Source organism: Aphelocoma coerulescens, chromosome 7, assembly GCF_041296385.1.
Source record: "Aphelocoma coerulescens isolate FSJ_1873_10779 chromosome 7, UR_Acoe_1.0, whole genome shotgun sequence".
NCBI lineage: Eukaryota > Metazoa > Chordata > Aves > Passeriformes > Corvidae > Aphelocoma > Aphelocoma coerulescens.
In genome coordinates this window covers 1,597,894-1,619,220 of record NC_091021.1, presented here as the reverse complement: position 1 = coordinate 1,619,220, position 21,327 = coordinate 1,597,894, and the positions used below count along the sequence as shown (strand labels likewise).

Genomic DNA, 21,327 nt, shown 5'->3' with positions numbered 1-21,327 from the left:
CACAGCTGGTGCTGCTGGCTTCCACCATTTGCAGTGCTATAATCCAATTATTATTTTTGTAACAGCAGAAGTTCTGCTTTTACCCTTGGACAGCTGTCTCGTGGCACACTGACCACTGCAAATCAATTCTCTGCAGCAGCCACGCAGCTGAGATTTGTTTTCCTACCCCTGGTTCACACAACACAGGGGCAAGATACCCAAAAGAAGCTCACACGATGCAGCCAGGCTATCACAAGACAACAAGAAATGTACCCTGAGCCCATCACCTGGTGCTTGTGAATCACTTCTGTTCTGAATTACATGTAGTACCTGCAATTCCCAGTTTTCTTGGTGGGTGCTGTGAATTGGCAGGGCTCAGAGAAGGGGAAGGGAGGTGCAAGGAAACCCAGGATAAGGCAGCTAAGAGTGTTGGACTCCTGTGCAACCAACACCTTCCAGTCCTGAATTCCTGGTGTTTCACTGTGTGAGGTTTTGGGCTCTTCCAAATGACACCACCTGTTTAACAAAACCTGGTGACCCTTCCTGTGTTAGACAGTTACATCCACTGACTGCCAGATTTTTCTTGTACTCACCTTAAGCACTGCTAAAATCAAAGCAGCCACAGAACTGCAGTTGTGAGAATGCTGCTCCCACTAAAATGCCTGTCCAAGTGCATTTATCCTATTAAGTGTGACCTTGCTGATTCTCTCACTTCCATAACCCACTATTATCAACTCAGATCTGGGAAAAGTTGTTTGCCACCTGAGAAGGGCTGGTAAAGCCTGGCCCAGCTGACTGCTCTTCAGTAGAGATGGATTTGCCCAGTTCTGAGTGGCAAAGGGAGCCAGGATTGGAGCAGTGGTCCTGTTCCAGCTGGAAAATGGGAGCAGAGCCACCTGCCACAGGAACTTCTGAATTCTGCACCTCTGTCCTTCTGCAGGGTTTGAGGAGTTCAATGTGCACAACTAAATCTGGATTTCCAAACTCTGCAGTGATCTGTTCTCAGGAGCTCTGTGCTGCTGGTTTGGTACCCACTACCCAGAGGTTTCCTTCCTCATCTCAGCCTCCCTGTTCTCACCTCTTAAAAGGGAAAATCTGGGAAATTCTCCTGACTTACCTCTTATTTTTGCTTTTTCTTCCAGCTGTATGGAAAAAAACTCAGCCAAAGGAAAAGCTGCTGTAAGCAGCTATTAAATCACAGTTCACTGTTACAGTAAAATGCAGGTTTGATTCACTAAATGAACTTTAAAAATATACTTTTTTTTAATTCAGTATCAATTCAGTTGAATTCTTTAAAGAGAGGGAGAAAAGACATTTGGTCCTTGAAGAAATCATTAAAACTTAATATGGGGAGATAAAATGAGCTTTACATGTCAGCTGCTAACTTCCACTGCCCTCATAAGACTTCCCTGCTGAGAAGATCCCCCTTGGAAGCTGGTTCTTGGAGCAGAACAAATTTAAACAGCAATCAAATACTGAGAGATCTTTGAAGTATGATTATAAATATTGAATATATATCATCTTCATAAAGATAGCCTCAAGCCTAGAAGTGTTCAGGTTGGATGGGGCTTGGAGCAACCTGGCATAGCATGGAAGGTGTCCCTGCCCATAGCAGGGGTGGCACTGGATGGGCTTTAAGGTCCCTCCCAACCCAAACCATTCTGTGAGTCTGTAATAGGTAAGTAGAGGAGAAATTCTTTACTTATTAAAATTCCTTTCTATATTTTTCCCCCCAAGAGCAGCTTGAATGAAGCATGGAAGATCCACACTCGTGGGGGACAGTGCCAGGATGTTTCCCAGGACAGGAGTGAACACGAACTCACCACTTTCAGCTCTGGCACGGATCGGCTCAGCGTCCATTCCTGGCTATTTACAAAGGCATCTGTGGAAGAGGAACACATTGACAATGTCAGATGATGACATTTAAGGCTCTGCCACACGCCATCCCACACCACACCAAAGGTCACACCTGGTCCTGGGGGGCCGACAGTCCAACGTGACAGAGACCAGGGCTTTGGGGAAACGATACAAAGCAATTCCAGAAATTCCCATTCTGCACGGATCTGCTCTCAGCAGCAAGTGCACCTGGGTCACCAGCAAGCTCAAACTAACTCCCGGCCCTTGGGGTCATGCAAAGGCTCTTCCAGTATGTACCTGGTTAAACCATTTCCCAGCCACACCACCATGCTCCTTCTTTGCAGGAAGAGCCTTGGATTTGTCACGTTAAATGTCACCAACTGCAGCTGCCACTATCTGCAGTTACTTCTCCACCCAGGTAAATAAGAAAATTTGCTGCTTCTGAAACATGTTATTTCCTACTACACCTAATGTCAGCAACTGCAGCAGCCAGAGCCAGTGGGAGCATCCCTGCCCGGGTAGGGGAAAATCTCTTTATTCCTCCAACATGCCATTTTTCAGTAGCATAATCTAGGCAGCAAGAAACCATTATAAAATCAAATAAAAACTACTGGGGGCAAGGGTTGATTTCTGGAAGAAAGGCAAGTTCATCACTGCTCCCAACAGATTAAGTCCTTTGGGCTACACCTGGCTCCAGGCTCACTGACAATTCCACACTAAAGCACAGAAATAAAGCTCTGTTTTTCTCTCTTTAAAAACATTTATTGTTTTGCTCCTTCCATAAAGGTCTAGTCAGCTGTAAGCAAACACACAGTGAATGTTTCTGTTACAAATCCAGTGTGGCTCCTGATTTAACCCCTCCAGGACTGTGCAAACCTGCACTGCACAGGATGCTCCTACCAAGCAGATCAACTCCAGCTCCACAGAAATGAAGCAGCACCAAGATTCCCAGTATTCCAATCAGCTCCTGATGCCACAGAGGAACTAACAGGTGGAAGGTTACACCTGACCACGCTGTTTTTAAACAAGCCAAGGTCCTGCAAGCCACTGCCTCCCCTCCAATACACTCAGCAGCAGGAGGAAAAAGCCGTCTCATTTGATCTTTTGATCTGCAAAGAAATTGGAGGCAATTTCCTACTCCAGATGCAACCCTCACTAACTTCAGAAACCATCCAAACTTTCCCAGCACCCACCTAAAAACAATCACAGAGCAAACTTGTATTGCCCAGCGTATCTCTAGTAAATATATTGCTTTTGCCTCAAAAGCACAAAACGACCTATTAGCTGTGAATTTGGAAACCTTCTCCAGCTTTATTTAATGCATTGCTTTGTAGTTCAGCTGGGAATAAATCCTGTGTGTATCTACACGAAAACACATGGCAAATAATCAGTATTTTGGTACAGATTTGAGCTGTGCACACTCACTGGCAGCAGGGAAACCAAAGGCTCAGAGTGAAATGCTCTGAAGACTTGGCTTAACCTTTGGCATTCCAGGTGAAAAAGAAGACACTGTAGTCACTCAGCCCCTGTTTTCCATGACCTGAAGTCCCACTGGATCAAAACCCCCAGGAAAACCTTTCTGTACCACACCCAAGTGACACCACCTTGAGCTGCAGACAAAACAAGCAGCAAATTTCCATTTGGGAACACTGCATGCGAGACTTGCTCATGATTAAGGCATTCCAAAGGGACCACAGCTCAGTCTAGGATGTTCTCCTACCTTCCTGTGGGAAGGAATATTCTCCCAGACAGGCAGCAAGGGAATGGGGAGCTTTAGATTGAGTATTAGGAAAAATTTCACTGCCCTAACAGGAAACTGCCGATTCTCATGGTTTGCTTTGAGCTGCTGTGGATTTGGGAAGGAGCAGCCAAGGTTGAACAACACAAGGAGGTTTCAGCTCATCTGCAGACTCTCAGGAGTCAAGGAAAACCATCAGTCTCAGGCAGGTATTATCCCTGACTCGTGGAGGTTTATGTGTGGGTAGCAAATTGGGAGGGCTCCCTATTAATGTCAACAAGCTTCCATAAAAGAGAAGCACTGGATTTTATCACCATGGGAGATTTAAAAAAAAAGATGAGTGAGCAAATCACTGCTACTGACTCAGAGAACTGCAAAAAAATCTGCCAAGCCACAGGGTAGCTGCACGTGGGTACCAGGAACATCACAAATCCTGTTCCTTTTCTTTACAATAAATCCCTTAAAATATTATTTTTGGAAGACCTGTGCATCCTGAAAGGATAAATCAAGGAGGCAATGAAAGCTAAAATTGCAGAAAGCACAGAGGCCAAAAGACAAAGCTGAAGGAGGGCAGCTGCAGAGAGGAAGAGTGATCCAGCCCAAGGATATGGATTTATCCCTCAAAATGCACTGACATCCCACACCAGGACCTTCCAAAACTGCCTCACATCTCAAGGACCCTCAATGTGGGCAATATATGCATTTTAATCCTGATTAACAACGTAAGAAATAAAATAAAATTGACCTGAAAAGGTGCTAGATTTCTTGACAAAGCTACCTTCCCCTTTTTGCTAAGCCCTTGGTTCCTGCCCCACACACAGGTTTTGAGTGCCCAAAATAGTTGAGAACAGTTGAAATTCTGTTTTATTGCCAAAATACACCTGTTAAAATGAAAAAATTAAAAAAAAAAAAAGCTTGACCTTAACCCAACTAATTTAAAGTCAAATTTCCCACTTCTATTATCCTAAATTTGCAATGAATTTACATAAAGTCTTCCAGTGCCCTTTAAAAAAAATAAAGCCAACAAATTGCACGTAGGAGATCAAGGAGATTCCTCCTCAGCATCCCTTACACTGGCACATTTACAAGGAATAGCAACAGCTAAACACAGAACATGGCATGAAACAGCACCTGGTGGCTGCAGCAACATGAGCTGTGTGTGCCATCACTGGGATGGACGTGGAAGCACCTCCTACCCAATTTCGTTTTCTAGGAATGCCTCAGGAAGGAGTTATTTATTCCAAGTTAATCCCAAGATCCACAGAAGTTAAGGTGAGAAGGTCAAATACTTGCAGACAGAACATCACAAACAGGTTTGGGGATTTGCCTTATTTTCCTAAGTAGAGAAAACTCACAGCTAAAGCATGAAACTTTGGATCCGTCAGACTGGAGCATGCAGAACCCAAATTGTGCAGTGCACACAAATCCTCTGCTGAAGCTGCAACCCCCCCAGCACCACATGGTGATTTAAACACACTGGAAGAGATTTGCATAATAAATAAAACCACATGTATGAAGTTGATCAACTGGGGTCTTGTTTGCATTACTGCCCGGCTCTGGAATTCCAGTGAACTCAACCTTCACGTCCCACTACAGGCTCCACACATGCAAGGAACGACTTTTGTCAGTAATTAATCACAGTTGTACGTGCTGCTCGCTTCGTTTCTGCAGCACTGATCAAAAGCTGCAAATATTCACGGTGTCACTCGTGTCTTCTTAAGATGTGCACCAAGAAGATCCCCTAAGCTGCATCATTTCCTTCACAAAGTTTGCTTGGCCACAACAGAAGTCTCCATTTATTTTTCTCCTTTCTTCTGGTTTTATTTCTACCACTACACTAAAGCACACACTCCAACAAGGACCCTTGGCTATTTTAAAGCCTCAGTTTAGTAAACTCAGCCCCACCCAGAGGAACTTTCTGTCTTAGTTCCAGTATTAGGAATGAGATGTAGACTTCAGTTCCACCACATGAATCCCAGAATGGTTTGGAAAGGCATTAAAGCTCATCTCATTCCACCCCAATGCCATGGGCAGGGACACCTTCCACTATCCCAGGCTCCTTCAAGCCCTGTCCAACCTGGCCTGGAACAGTTCCAGGGATCCAGGGGCAACACGCGTTGAGGTGAAATCCTGGGCTTTGATGGCCATTCTTGCCCAGGTCTATGCAGTCCATGGCACAGGACAGCAGCTGATTCCAAGGAGCTCTGATTGTTTCAACACCCTGTATATAAAAGCCCTGCTTAAAACTTTCCAACAGAAAAATCTACTTCCTCAAATCCAGGAATGACCACTAAAATCTAAATAAATATTAGCAGAATAACGTTAATGAGAGAACACAGGGCTGAGGCCAAGCCCACCACCCATGATTCAGAGGAGGGGAGGGAAGTCATGCAAACCAGAGATGTTTCACAGCCCTGACAGCAAGAACCACAGCAAGGGCCTGTGTGTTCAGTGTCCAGCAGTCTGGCTCCTCCCATCCTTGAGTTTTTACATTGGAGACCCTCTCCCCTAAACCAACTCATTTCCTGCCATGGGCAACAGCAGCAAGGCAGCTAACAGGACCTCTGAGGAAATGGCTCTAACTGGGGCCACTTAGATTTACACCACCCTCTCCCATCCTTTGGGTCCATCCTGAGGAAAAAACTCCCACCAGCCAATACAGTCTGTCTGTCCATTAATATTTTAGGAGGGGCTGAGCAGCCCTGGGCTGCCAGCACAGCAGCCTCCCCATCACCAGCCCTTGATCCACTAACCTTGTTTTGCCCCTTTTTTTTTTTTTCACCCAAATCTCTCACCCTTGACTACAAAAAGCTGAGAAGCTCAGAGCTTCCTCTTCTCCTGATCCACATGGAAACTCAATGGCAACCTGAGCAAAAGGAATGGTGAGGGAAGGGTGAGCACGTATCTCTCCAGGATGACATGAAAAGACTTAAATCTTTCACGATTCTTGGAAAGCTTCTTAGCAAGAGCTTCCCTCAGGCAATCCCAACGTTACTTTGCTGTCCTTTTAAATGAGGAAAAGCTGTAAATAAATAAACTATTGAAAAGCCGAGGGATTTCTCTGGAAACTCTCAGCTAAAGATCCTTTTTGCTAAGAACAGGAGCCCTCAGAAACAGGGGAATGAAGTTAAAAGTACCAACAGCCACATCACACCCTGCTCTCCCCTTCAAGAATTTCTGCATTACAAGCAATATTTAGAGTTTCTTCCGCTTTGAAATAAAAACCTCAGAGTGAACAGGTACAGAAAATATTCCTACAAGCTCCCACTTGCCCACAAGGATGCAGATAAGGCCACACATCTCTCTCTTGGAGCTGTATCAAAGCAGCGCTCTCAGGATGTATTTCCCGAAGCTCGCGTGCTGGTTTTCTTAGCAAAGAGGGAAACGTGCAGCTTTTTGGGTTGAGACTTGTAATTCTCCTAAAACACGCATTTTTCAAGAGGGGTAATCTCACAGAACATCCTCTCCAACCCAGCCCTCAGCCCTTTAAGTCAAAGCATTGACTCAGTTCCAACAGAAAATAGCAGAAAACCATCCTGACATGTTGATTTCTAAGGTTTGCATTAAATATTATCTGGAAGATCGTGTCATGGTTCAAAAGGCTCTTCTTACATATTTTATGGGGCTCTGAGCAACCTGGTCTAGTGGAAGGTGTCCCTGCCCATGGCAGGGGGTGGAACTGCTCGGGTTTAAGGCCCCTTCCAACACAAATAACCCTGAAATTCTATGAATTTTTATACCTGTTGTGCTTGGTTTTTTAAAAAGCAGGTTTTTTTATATGGGTCCTCTCTGCTTATTCACTCTGTTTCATTACACCAAACAATAACTACAAAGCAATAACAAGTAAAATCTTTAGGAAACCACCCACAGCAGTACCAGAATGATTTAAAGCTTTATTTCCTCCCTACTCAGTGTGATAGAATCATGGCTTCTACAGCTTTCCACTGTATGCCACTTAGGAATTACTGCTGCAGCCACCCAGCTCCAAATAGTGCCTGCCTTCCTTCCTGAACTGCAGATGTGAGATTTATGATTCTCAGGCAGTTTAAGCAAAAAGCAGCATTGCAGCTCCTGCAATCCCTGTCCTCCTCCGGGTGGGAACTCCAGCCAGGCTCTGGGAATCACATGCCCTCCCTGCACAACGCTGTATTTACACTTCACTAACAGCATTAATACACACGCTGCAGAAGAAGCCACCAAACTGCCACAGAGCAGTTCAATTACAGCCCTAAAACCAGAGGGATTTCACGAGCTGTCAGTTTAAGACTCCACCCATCCCTGCCAGTGCTGTCAGGACAGATAAAAATCCCACAAGCTCTTCCAGTTCCAACGTAAATGTTTGATATTGGACAGATTTATCGCTGGCCATACCCAATTCCTAATGATAAACAGGAAAAAAAGAGGCTGAGCTTCGAGCAGTTAAAGCACCAGGAATCTGAGCCCACGCTCATCAGAGCCTCCTGTATCTCCAACATCTGAAAAACCTCTCCCTGTAACTGAGAACTGTATTAAAGAGATATTTAGGTCAAAGCTGTAATCTCTCTTCCAGCAGCATCTGGCAGCTGCAGCAGCAGCATTATCCTTTGTGCTGCCATGGAAACAAAAGGAGGACCAGGGATGCAGAGAGCTACACAAGCTCCCCAGCCAGCCAGCTTTCCCCAAAATATGCTCCTGGACCTGGGAATTTGAGAGCATTTGGCTCTCACCTCAGTGTTGGGGTTTTGTCTTCGATTTTCAAATTGTTGAAATCCAAAGATTTTTTTGCTGCTGTTAATATTTCCCCCTCTCTCCCCCACCTGCAGCCACTCAACACAGCTTTCAGGTGGGTGCAGAGATGTTACCTCCTTAGGGATAACCCTGTGCTTCCTACAAAAGGAACCATGGATAATGTATCCGAGTATATTCCCAAACCCAGTCTCACGCTCAAAGTTTTACATCCAACATCACCAAATAATTCATTCTGCCCTTAAATATAATGTAGCTCCAGCCCTGACTACTCATCCTAGCCCTCCCCACCCCACAAAACAAAATCCTAAAACCAAACTGAGCAGATATTTTGGCTCTAAGCTGTTTATAAGGAAAAATAAATTACATACTTAACAAGGAAAACTTCCCATTCCCTGTATTTTCCCAGTGGGTTGGGTTCTGGAGCCGGCACACACAGTTAGTGTAAGGGAAATTAAAATCCCACAGATGAAACCACAGTTTTCTCCTGAAACAACTCTGCCGTGGGAGAAGCACAGAGCACGTCAACAAGGGATGTTCTGAGTGAGGACTGTCAGGAATACAACTCCATTCCAATCAAATGCACATTTCCTAACACATCCCTCAGAGGAATGGAAGTCTGGGCCAGCCCCTTCTCCAACAGGGCAATGACAACCCCACCGAAAGGATAAAAGGAATATAAAAAGCAGACAAAGAGAAAATGAAAGCATCACTGTAATAAAACTGCTCCCTACTCCAATAAAACAGGGAAAGGAAATGATCATCTCTGCAGTGCAGTGGAGTAACATCTTTTTGTTCAGGCAATAAACGATATTTCCTAAGTGCCAAATCCCCATAGAAATTCAGCTAAACGCAGAACCACAGCAGCAGCGGACTCCAGGAAGAAAAAGAAGGCATTGGAGATGCAATGGTTGGTAAATGCCTTTTTTTGTTGGGTCTGTCTAAAAGCAGGTCAGGGTCAGGGGTGAGGTCTGTTTTCTCCAGTTTCCTGTCTCAAGGCAAGGGCAGTGCAGCACACGAAAGATGATCCCACACGGAACTCTGTGAAAATCTGGAGCTGTTCAAGTCACACTCGAGACAGCAGAAGGGAAAATCCACAACTAAACCCAGGTCCCAGCAAGGATGTCCAAAGTACCCAAAATGAGGCACTTCAAAAATCATAGTCTGGGCTGCCTTTCCTGCCTACAGACACAAACGAGGAATTAGCCTTTCTTATTCTAATCTGAATATTAATGAGGAACCTCCCTGAGAAGCATCAAAGATGAAAAGGGACAGCTTCTCCAGTTGGCACAAGAAGAATCAACGTCAAAGGATAAATTAAAAAATATGAAGTGGGGGGAAAAGAGCATTTTGAAAGAATATAGGAACAGATTTATCTGGCAAGAAGAAAGTCACAACAGAGATGCAAAAAAAAAAAAAAAAAAAAAAAAGAAGACGACTGAGAGGCTTTGCTGGGCAGGCTGAAAAGACTTTTAGCTTTTCAGATAGGTAAGAATGGCTGCAACTCAAAAAGATGACAAAAAATAAGCAAAGGGAACTTGGTGACTGCTTGGTAGAGAAGAAAAGAGAATCATGGAATGTTCTAAGTTGGAAGGGACCCACAAGGATCATCAAATCCAACCCCTGGCCCTGCACAGACAGCCCAGCAATCCCACCCTGTGCTTTCCTGAGAGTGTTGTCCAAACTCTGGTAGCCTCGGGGCCGTGCCCATTCCCTGGGGAGCCTGGGCAGTGCCCAAGCACCCTCTGGGGGAAGAACCTTTCCCTGATGTCCAGCCTAAACACCTCTGACACACCTCTAGAAGCAGCACTAAATAAAAGCCAAGTACACAGTAAGTCAGCCTGTGCAGGATTCCCACCACAGAGGAGACTGTTCTGGGGTAACACCTGAGCATCACCAAAATTTAAGCAGCAGAACATGAAGCAGAGGGCAGTAAATGAGCCAACCACAGCAACCTCAGGGGGAAAGATAGACAAAAGGAGTATAAAGTCATGCTTTAAAATTGGTGACAAAAGTACAAGCACATGAGAGCGGCAGACACCAAATCCCAGACTAAAAATATTCAGGGGCATGGAGTGCCAGGACACAGGGAATGGCTTCCCACTGTCAGAGGGCAGGGCTGGATGGGATATTGGGCAGGAATTGTTCCCTGGGAGGGTGGGCAGGCCCTGGCACAGGGTGCCCAGAGCAGCTGTGGCTGCCCCTGGATCCCTGGCAGTGCCCAAGGCCAGGTTGGACATTGGGGCTTGGAGTAACCTGGGATAGTGGAAGGTGTCCCTGCCCATGGCAGGGGGTGGGACAAGATGGGCTTTAAGCTCCCTTCCAACACAAACCATCCTGGAATTCTGTGAACAAGCAGTTCAGACAGAAGCAGCCACTCCCCATAAACAAAACCACTGAAGTGTTGTACTCAGAGTTGTGCATCTCTGCTAAGGACACTGCCAAGGTCCTACAGGGACTCACAGCTCAATTGTCTTTGGGATTATAACAAAAGGGAAAACTATTGGGCTGAGTTTTAATCTGCCTCTTACCAGTTTCACAACATGCTTCTTAATCCTTAAGTAAGAAGGGATAAACAAGAGTGACTCCATCTTTGCCTCCCCCTCCTCTCTCAAGCTGATCTCTCTTGGCTGCCCCACTGCTCGGGGGGGTTGCCCTTGCCTGAACCCTTTTACTCTCCCCACACCACCCTCCACGCTGACCCACAGCAAGTTCAACCCACCAGGATGATGTCCACCACTAACCACCACAAAGTTTTTCCGTAGCTCTGCACAACCAGCTCCTGGTTTTTGCTTTCCCTGAGCATTCATCAGGATCTTAACCTGAAGAGGCTGCAGCAGATTCCTCCAGGATTTGCTGCTGGGTCTTTTCAAGAGGAGGGGGGGGAATAAATTATTTATTCCTAGACATGATTTCCTACTTTTAAAAAAAGTTTTTTGCACAAGAGGATCCTCCCTCTCATCTGATGGCAGCTCAGCTCAGGTCTTTAGCGAGAGCTCTCAAGATGAAAAGATTTCCTTTGTCCTCCCCTACAGAACTCGAGTAAATGTGAGCTGTGATTTTCCCCACAGAAGCCAAGTCTGCCCTTCCCCAATACCTCATTTATCCATCCACCTACAGACCTTACTCTCAGCTCCAGCTCGGTGGCTGCACACTGAGTGTGATTAACACAGGCAGAGGCAAACTCTACCCCTCGTCACACCCAGGCAGCCACGATGAAGTCAACGTGGTTTAATGGGTGTGATCCTATAACTCAGCCCAACCTACACTCTCTTCCCACCCCCAAAAGGCTCCTCCCCTCTCGAGGAACCTGCAAAGGAGCGATGGTGCCATGGAGGATTCTTTCTTCTGCTGCTGCCCTGCACTACCTGGGGCAGTCACAGCACCCCCGTGCCAAAACCTGCAGTACACAAGTTCAATCACTTATGAATCAGCTCATGGCCCAATTTCCTTGCTTGTCAACCCAAATCTGTGCTCTGACATCATCTGACCATTCAGATTGACCTTTTTCAGCGCTTTTAACTGAGGCTACGGAAAACGGGTCCAGCGGGTTTGCACAGAAGTACATCTAGAAAAACATTTCCCCTCTCCACCAGGGAAATGATGACTTGTTTATGCAACACATTTCTGAAAACATTTTTTAGAGCTGGAGTCATGTCTCCCAGATTGCTATGCTGGTTGTCAAAACAGAGCCTCTTTTTCCCTGACTGTACCATATGTAATCCTAAATCCACTTTCCCTCACTTGATATCACCCATGCAAGATTTGGAGATGATTAGTGGAAAATACACAAATGAGACACTGTTCTCCAGAGAACGGCACAGCAGGAATAATCTGATGGGGCTTATATTTATTAGCCTGATGCACATCTAACTTGTTTAAACAAAGCTTTTGTCAAATGTCAAAAAAAAAAAAGTTAATGCAATCCAAGGCACGGTCTCAAAGGGAATTAATGCTGAGCTGGAACCAGTGCAAAAGCCCTGGTTACAGCAACAAGGAAACAGTGCAGAAGGGGCCCATTTTCTTTCAGTTGCACAGAGATCCACTAGGAGAAAAAGGCTGATTTCCTAAGAGCCGACACAGAGAACCTGAAGCAGGAACCTGGGGTAGGGAGCACGTGGTCTGTGTGGATGAGAGCATCTCCCTGACCTCATGGGGCAAGGACATGGTCCCATAAAGCTCCCCAGGATGGGCAGGTGCCTTGGATGCTCTCCCTGTCCTGTCTCGCTCCCCTTGGGAACTCTGCTCTGGCAGCACAGACTCACCTCAGGTGCTTCAGCTGCCCAATTAGTTTTTATCTTTCTGCAATAAGGCCAATACCACTTACTCCCTTTCATTACCCTGCTGCCTAAGAGCCTGTAAAGCCACCAAAACACTAAACCAGCACAGGGCTGTCAGAGCAGCACTAAAAACCTGGAACTTAGCACGGCACAGCTGAGCCAGGGACGCATCTTGAAGCCAACAGAAAGCCAAGCAAGTAGGGGAGGGCTCAGGTCTGCCAGCACTTTTTGCCTGTAAACTGCTTAAAAACAGCTAGAAAAGATAATGTGTGACCAAATGCTTCACGAGGAAAGCGTTTCCTTCCACAGCTTCCTATTTAAAAAGCACCTGCTACCAGCAGGCATTTCGGAAAATACAGGACCCGAGCAAGTACAAAGTATTTATTTTGGAAACTCAAAACATTGCTCACATGAACTTTAGACTTGATGACTGTAACACAAAGCCTCTTTCAGCTCTCCCTCGCAGATAAAGCTGCAGGTTTGGAGGAAGCCAGAAGTAAGGGAAAACCACCGGAATGCCAAGGTCCGTTCCCTATCACTCCTTTGGCTTCTCCTCCCCTCGCACCTCACCCTCCATCCTCAGCACCTGAAGAACTACTGCAGGGCCTGAGATCTCCATCAACACAGAACCACTGCAAATATCCATTTACTAATCCTTCTCCAGTCGAGGCTTACAAAGCTGAATCTTTACTTTGCTAGAACTTGTAATATGGCATTTTTTTAAAAAACCCACTCATCCAGGAATCAGGCTGTTGTGGGTCTTTGCAAAAATCCTGCCCTCTGGCTACATTCTTATTTGTGTTTCCTGGGTGAAGCCAAGAAACTCCAGTGTGTTTTCCAAGCTTCAGCAGGCTCCCATCACCTCAGGCACGTACTTTAAACTCAAAGAACTAGAAGTGCTATCTTTAAAAGAGCCCATGCAGAGCTCAGTAACCAAAAACCAATTTTGTTCATCTAAGAGACCAAACGCTTCTGTCCTTACAGTCCTGGCCTCTGATGATCTTCACACTTGCTATTTTACAACATGCAAATGAGCCCTATTAAAGGATATTTTGGGAAAAATGAGCTGGTTTTGCACAAGCCCTCTTGCTGCATCTTGACCTATAATGTGCTCTAGCAAACCATGCTGTAAACTGAGTCCTTGCTAAACCCCTACACCCAAACACTTAAAGAATTAGCCTCCCTTCAAATTCTGTTCCCTACTAATCCTATAACCTCCTACTGCCTTTATATGAGCTGAGAAAAGAAAGCTGGGGGCCACTTTATATTCTTTGTCACCCCTGTGCCACTTCCTCAGGTAAACTCGACCCCATCAGCCACTGAAATTGATTATAAAAAATTCTTTTCATGTTTAGAAAACAAAAAGAATGCCAAAAAACCCACATCAAGATCTAAAATGCAGTTCAAAGCCAACAAGAAGGGTGTCAGAGCCTCTACTCGAGCAACACCACCAGCACACGCTCTTAAGAAAATAATTAACACAATCAAGTGCAGCCTTAAATCCCTAATAAAACACAGCCACTTGGAAGCAGTACAATGGGGAAAGCAAAAAGCCACGGCCTCCAAATCTCAAAAAACCACCGCAAAAGCAGCAGCAGAACGTGTGACACTGAATGCACCCTTCCAGAACCCAGAGGGACCAGCTCTGCCCCTTCCACGCTGCTCCCACAAGCTGCTCCCTGACGAAGCCAGGGGAGCTGTCCTCAGGATCACATACACACAGACAACATGTGGTTAGCACATCAAGGCAGCTACTGGGGCAGATCAAAACAATTCCTGGCTCCTCCTCCCCGTTTAAATGGATTTATTTTTTCCCAGGCAAAGGCGGGCAGCGGGACGAGCGCAGTGCAGGCTGCAGCTGCTGCCAGCAGCTGGAGCAGACCTCGGCACAGCTACAGCATTTTGTATTTTTTTAAGCTGCAGTGCATAAGAGTTCACATCCCAGAATGAAAACAAAGCAAACCCCAAAATAAACTTCGCTGTCTTACTAATTAAAGGGATTCGTTCCTCCAGGAAGGCCAACACAAACCACTGCTGTGGGGTTAAGGATGCATTTTTAGCACTCAAGTCCTTCCAGCATTTTTACAGAGGCTCTGCAAGAAAACCAGAGCTTGACTACCCCTGTAGCATCATCAAAACCTCTGTCTAGGGAAGGGGCTTTTTTCCTTAAATTTATTTGAAATGCCACAGGAGATTTGCATAAGATAAATCCCAACAATACTGGAAGCTCTTCTCCAGCACCAAGGTTTTCATTTGAGGAGCCAGTGAATTTTGACAGCCACCACAGAATCCCAGACTGGTTTGGGTTGGAAGGGACCTGCAAAACCATCTCATTTCACCCCCTGCCATGGGCAGGGACATCTTCCACCAGCCCAGGGTGCTCCAAGCCCTGTCCAACCTGGCCTGGAATACTTCAAGGAATGGGGCAATTTCAATAGGTATTTTAATAAATCTGTTCTGTTTAGGGAAATCCAAAGCTGGTTTAATAGAGAATTCTTCAGATTAAGCAGATATGTGCAACAGAATAAGGGGACAGACCTTTCTGTATGGTGGTAAAATAGTCCCAGCAGTGAAATCTCTCCATTCCACAAAACTCTAAGGTTTTCCCATGTTCATGGGTAAATAAAACAGCTTTTATCCTAAATACCAACAAGAGGCAGTCAAGAAAAGCCAACTCATTTTATAACAGGTGGTTTGGGTGATCCCCAACACCTGAAATCCAGGTCTCCAGACTATTTAATTTAAGGCAAAGGTAATGCTATCTGTACCAGCTGGCTCCAATTCACACCTCACCTTTATCAGCTGTGGAAGTACTTCCTCGTGGGCTGAGAGCCACCCACCACTCATGTCCCTGCCGACTCACACAAATATTAATCAGCCTTTAAAAGGTGCTGCTCCACCACGTTATGCAAATTACAACCAACTCGGGGAGACGAGGAGACCACAGTTAGGGATCTGACAAGATACACCTGGATATACAATATCCACCATTAAATAAAAGATGAACAGTTCTAGCAGCTCCTGCTTATTTATGTAAAAACACAGTTCCAGTTGGGTAACTTCCAGTTATTAAAACCATAGAATAGTCTGGGTTGGAAAGAACCTGAAAAGATCATCCATTGCCAAACCCCTGCCATGGGCAGGGACACCAGGCCAGCTTGCTCTGAGCTCCACTCATCCTGTGCTTCAAAGAAAAAGGTCCAGAATACAGATTTCAGATAATTCCTATTGTCCAACTCACTTTCCTCCCATTCAGACCATAAGATGAATATCTCAGGACAATTTGCTCCCCTTATCTGCCTCGGTGCCAGCCTCTGGGGCAAAGGCAGAATATTTACATATCATTTGGGACTGGCCACTTGACTGGGACCACAGTTTATCAGGAGCCTCAAGGAGTAGGCGAATCACATCCTGCTGCCCTTCCCTCTGGCAGTACCTACAGGATCCATAGGAGGCTACAAAAAGGCTCCCAGCAGTTTTAAGCAGGATCACCTTGCCAGACTGCATCACAAAATTAAAGGCTGAACACAAGGCTGCTGCTTTTGCAGAAGAAAACAACTGTTTACACAAAAAAGCTGGACAGCAGACAATACAAACTGAAACCATTACCTTGCATGGGATCAAACTGCCCTCCTCCATGAAACCCTTGCACTCCTGCTTCCAGAGCTGCCTCCAGGCCTCTTAAATGCTGCCTCATTGGAGGAAATGCTGCCCAGGTGCTTCTTGTGAGTTGATTTTCATTAACCCTGCCCAGCATTACAGCTGAGCATGATCAACGTACCCTGCTCTACCCAAGAACCGTGGATACACATCAGAAAATGTTTGCACCCCCGTTAAAATCACAGAAAATTCAGGATGGAAAAGACCTCCAAGATCAAGTCCAACCTTATTCGAAGTAACTATGCCAGGTGTGTACTTACAACCATTCCTGTTTGTCATCTGTAACCCTCTAAAGCAATTATCATGGCTAATTATACCAAGGCTAGAGCAGAAAAGAAAAAAAATCTCAAACTATGTTACCTATTAAATGGCTTTAGGCACTGTAACACACAAGCAGAATGAACAAAATTATCTAGGGAAGCATTACATGAGTTTTTCCCCATTAAGAAAGCTGGCAGGCAGTCACAGAGGGCTCCCAAAGAATTACTGCATGAGGAAATCTCTCTCCAGACCAGTCTCCATAGGAAGGGAAAGCCTGAAATAAATACAGTAAAGAACCCACTATGGATTTCAGGCTGAAAATTGTTCCTCTGAATTAAATCCTTGCTCGGGATTGCATCTGACACCGAGAACCGAAAACCTCTGGCCGCTCTCAAGTGCTGCACCACTGCACCTTAAAATACCCATGAGCTGCCTGTTCACAAGGTATTGCTCTGCCACTCGAGTGATCCCAGGTGTGCCCACCCCTGCAGATACCCTGGATCACAAAGCCATCCTTCCCAAGAATTCACCACCTACCTCACTCATTCCCACTTTCAACAAAGGAAGGGAGCGTTTTCAGCTGGAGGAAAAAAAAACCCTCATGTAACTTTAAAGGTGCTTTCAGACAGCTAAACTCCCCAGAGTCAGGCATTTATCTTTTACATTAAACAGAAATGTCACCACAATCCTTATTGTTTTAAAGAAAGAAGGGAAACACGCTGAATTTTGAACAGGAACTGCTGGAAATCACAGTGCAAGAAATGGAAAGCTGACACTACCCAACCGATACGTGGGGAATAAAATGTCCAAGATGAATCAGATGAGGAATGATGAGATTTTTCTGCATAAACCAAAGAATAAGCACTTAAATTTCCAATACTTTGATACAGACACTGTATTTGACAGCCTCAGTGTCTCCCCAACACAGACATACAGTAAGCATTAAGCATTTTGAAGTTATAATGAAGCATTTGTCAACTAAACCCTCAGAAAGTCAACGATCTATCCCAAAACATGAACATCCACTGGCATTATGGACAAACATCCACATTAAACACACCACAACACTGCAGTAAATAAGTCTCACTACCCAGGCCAAAAAAAAAAAAAAAATGCTGGGGAGGGAGAGCCCCTGGAGTTAAAAGCAGATCCTTTATCAAGAGAGCAATACCTAAACCTGAGCTGAGGAGCCCCAAACCACAGAAATCCCCTGCCTGCCCCCAACAACAATAAAGGAGAAATGTGATGCCATTCTTTCAAGGCTGCTTCAGCACAGGATGTTTTCTCCTTACAGCGATTTCAAGGCTGTTGAAGTTCTTCTCAATAACTCCCAAATTATTTCCAGAAGTGATTTATAACATGCCCAGGGACAAAAGCTACGAACAGCACAAGAGTCTACCGAAAACTTGACCTTTGGGGTTTTGCATTGATCCCCCAGCCTTTATTGGTATTTTCCAAGAAAATCCTATACTTAAATCTCACTTTAATAGAAACAGCCACAGAGTTTCCAGCTCAAAAATCTGCTACAGGAATTAAATGCCACACTCCTTCCTGAAAATTCAGGTGACCAGAACCTCAAAGACTCGAGACTTCAAAAGCTGTGCTGTAATTCAAGCTGCATTTACACAAACTGGCTCCCACCTCATGTACCAATTACAGCGTCCTGGAAATGCGCCTCAAAAATGCTGCCAAAATCTGTGACACAAACATTAAAAATGCCCTTAAAACCCCCAAGAAAACAACAAAAAGCCTTACAACCGCTTTGAGGCCCAAGGTTTGAAGCACAAGTCATCCACTGGAAAAAACAAGACATTGAAATGAAGGAAAAAAATACATGCAAGAATGCTGCGAGAGTGCTTATTTCAACACCCAGCTGATTTTATTGGTTCTGCAATCACTTTTTCCTAGGTCTGGCCTGCTGGGTGCATATTCCACTAAACAAACACGAAGAAATAAAGGTGGTAAAATTCACTTTAAGTGATTTCATGAGTTGGAGTTAAACACAACTGCCTTTATTACTCAAAAATTCCCAGCCCAGAGAGCGAGGACACAGCCTGACTCCTATCACACAGCTCACCACAGCCATAAAATCATTAAATATGCATAGGAATGTGTTCTCAAATAAAGGCACTGCAAGCAGACTTCATTTGACATGTATTTATCCACTATATAAAAATTATGTCCTAATATATATGTAAATAAATCACATGAAATCCCCCCAAAATCCCACACCATTGAAAAAAGGGAATTCATTGAAAAGAGGGAATTAAGAAAAAAAAAATAAATCCTCTGAGATTGGCTGAAAAGGGTACAAGAGCTGACAAGATAAGCTAAACTGCAGTGGTGTGAGCCCAAATTTAGCCTTGGTTTATCTGGGAAGCCCTTTGTGCAGGTTACATGAGGTTCCTTGAGCTCTCATCCAGCACCCACTGCTTGTTGGTCAAGTATTTATCAAAGCTCATCCTCTGAATGGCTGAAAAAACACACAGGAATCCATTTTTATTAATCTTAGCAGGGAAAAAAATGCTTTATGTTTTTGCTGTGACTTTTGTTCCACTTTTACTGCACAAAACCCTTCCACCCTCCTCCCCTGAGGACCGATGGCACTGCCAGCACTGGGGGACAGGGGACAGCACATGTAAACAGCAAAGGCCAGCAGCGTTTGTGATGACTGCAGTGACACTTTCCTCGGATTATTCTGCAGGAAAGGAGCTCAGACCGGGTCCAGAAAGAAATTAGCTTCTTCCTTAGGGTTTGAACCATGTAACCCTGCTGTAACAGGGAAATGCACAGAAAGAGCAGGAGCGGGAATTCTCTGTCCCAAATTTGCAGAGCTCACTGGAGCTTGGCTGGGTAACACAGCTCCCTCCTGCAGGAGGGAAGGAACAGTTAAATTCCTCTTGTTTATTCCCCAAGGGCAGCGGTGGCAGCTGTGAGTGGGCTGGGGAAGGAGGCTGGACACAGATAGAGCTGGAAAAGCCAACGTGGACTGAGAGGCACTCAGAGCCACCCCAGAAACCACCAGCAGACACCTGCAGTGGGGTATCTGGGGACAGGACACTGACCTGGGAAGCCAACTACGACTAAAGGAAAGCTGTCTAAAGTCTTGTGCTTGTGGAACCAGGGTCACACACATTTTATAAATCATTACTCCATAATAACCAGCTCCATCACCCACAAAATGCTGTCAAACCCCCAACATTGAACTGGTTTTCCACCAGTTCCTCCACACAAGAACAACCTGTGTCCATACTTTATCCACACTATTTATGGGCAACATCACACTGATACTGCTGATTCACAGCCTGGGGCCCCTAAAAATACAAACCAGTGCAGGCACGCTCGGATCACACTCGATTTCTTCTTTATTTGGGGATGGAAAGGGATTTGTTATCAGTCAATTCCTGACATACTTTGTGAGGGTAGAGGTTAAGGCAAGCTGTGACAGGAACATGCCCTGTAAGTATAAAGAAGAGGAGCTTCACCTTAACACCTCTTCCAACCTCGACAGGCGTGGCCTGTGCTCCTGCCAAAGAAACCTCCAGGAGGGACTCCAGGAACAATTTCCTTCAGTGGGCTCGTTTCTTTTCCAAGCCACCTGCATCAAAGGATTCCCCGGTGAAAGCCCACAAGGTGCCCACACGCACACTGAGGGCCTGCAGGGATTTCATACCACAGTTTCAATGGTACAGTATGAAATACGACATCTGGGACTGCAGTTCATAACCTACAAGGAAATCAGAGCTTCCATTTCCATGGGAAAAGGCATCTAGTCACAGGAGGGAGTTAATACAGCATCACTTCACAGTTATCTAGAACAAAACTGTAATTACCACAGCAACTAAATCCCACTTTGTTCTGGAATCTCTTATTTTAAATGCAGTTTTCCATTCCCCCCACCAAAGTAATCTCAAGAAAGTCCTGCTTCCAAGATGCTTCCTTGCAGACCCTCAGATTTGATTCAGAAGGGACACAAAGGCTCCTCAAAATCAAGCACTGCTATTTCACCACCCCAGGTGAGGATGGGTTCCAAATGGATCAGATGGAAACTGCCAGTAAAAGCCACCCAGGAGAAAGGCACCCTCCTTGAACAAGGGATAATACAAATCCTGGTGCTACTCCGGCTCAGATTTAGGTAGGAGAATCTGGGGAAAAGTGATTAGTGGTACTGACATCCTGCTCATCTACCCAGGAGGAGCTGGATCAGGAATGCTGCAAGTGCAAGGAGCCTGACTGATCATCAAGCACCATGTGGGTGACCGGTGCTGAGAGATGTGCTATGGCCAAAGGACAAACACTGACCTGCACTTTAATCCCCACCGTCCTTCAAGGGAAGATTATTTGTTTCTGCCAGTAAGCTGCGAGACTGGGGAGGGCATCTGTGGTTATGAACTGGTCTGACACAGACTGGGAGAACTCATGGAAAGGTCTCCTCCCGATTTTGAGCTTCACCGCTGAAGCACAACTTGGCCATTGTGGCAGAAATACAGAGACTGAGGGCAAGGCAACACTGCACGACCACCTCAGGACAGAAACAGCACATCTGTCCAGGACTGTGGCATCTTAATTGGAGTTTAAATGAATGAAACCACCTGCCAAACTAGAAAACAAAGTTTTACAGCCTTGTTATGAAACAGCAGCTATTGTGTTTCTACTTTACAGGCACAACTGAACTGAAAAACTTTCAGATTCCACAGCTATACATATACATATATATATATACACACATTGCATATGCATATTTATTTGTTTAAATTTAGGAATCTCTCCAAGTGCTTTTCAGAACAAGTTCTTCCATGCTATCAGCTCTGTTTCCTGAAGGAAGAG

General features: G+C 45.2%; 1 protein-coding gene across 17 annotated transcripts in view; it reads right to left on the bottom strand.

Moving 5' to 3' along the window:
- Positions 1-21,327, bottom strand: part of AGAP1 (ArfGAP with GTPase domain, ankyrin repeat and PH domain 1) — a 309,586-nt gene that overhangs the window by 211,931 nt on the left and 76,328 nt on the right. For 16 of the 17 annotated variants that reach the window (XM_069021702.1, XM_069021703.1, XM_069021705.1 and 13 more), the window contains exon 2: positions 1,803-1,861. In XM_069021702.1, coding sequence (XP_068877803.1) covers positions 1,803-1,861 — 59 coding nt within the window. Of the gene's footprint in view, positions 1-1,802; positions 1,862-16,188; positions 16,273-21,327 lie in introns of those variants that run through there. The other variant, XM_069021707.1, reaches the window with a different exon arrangement.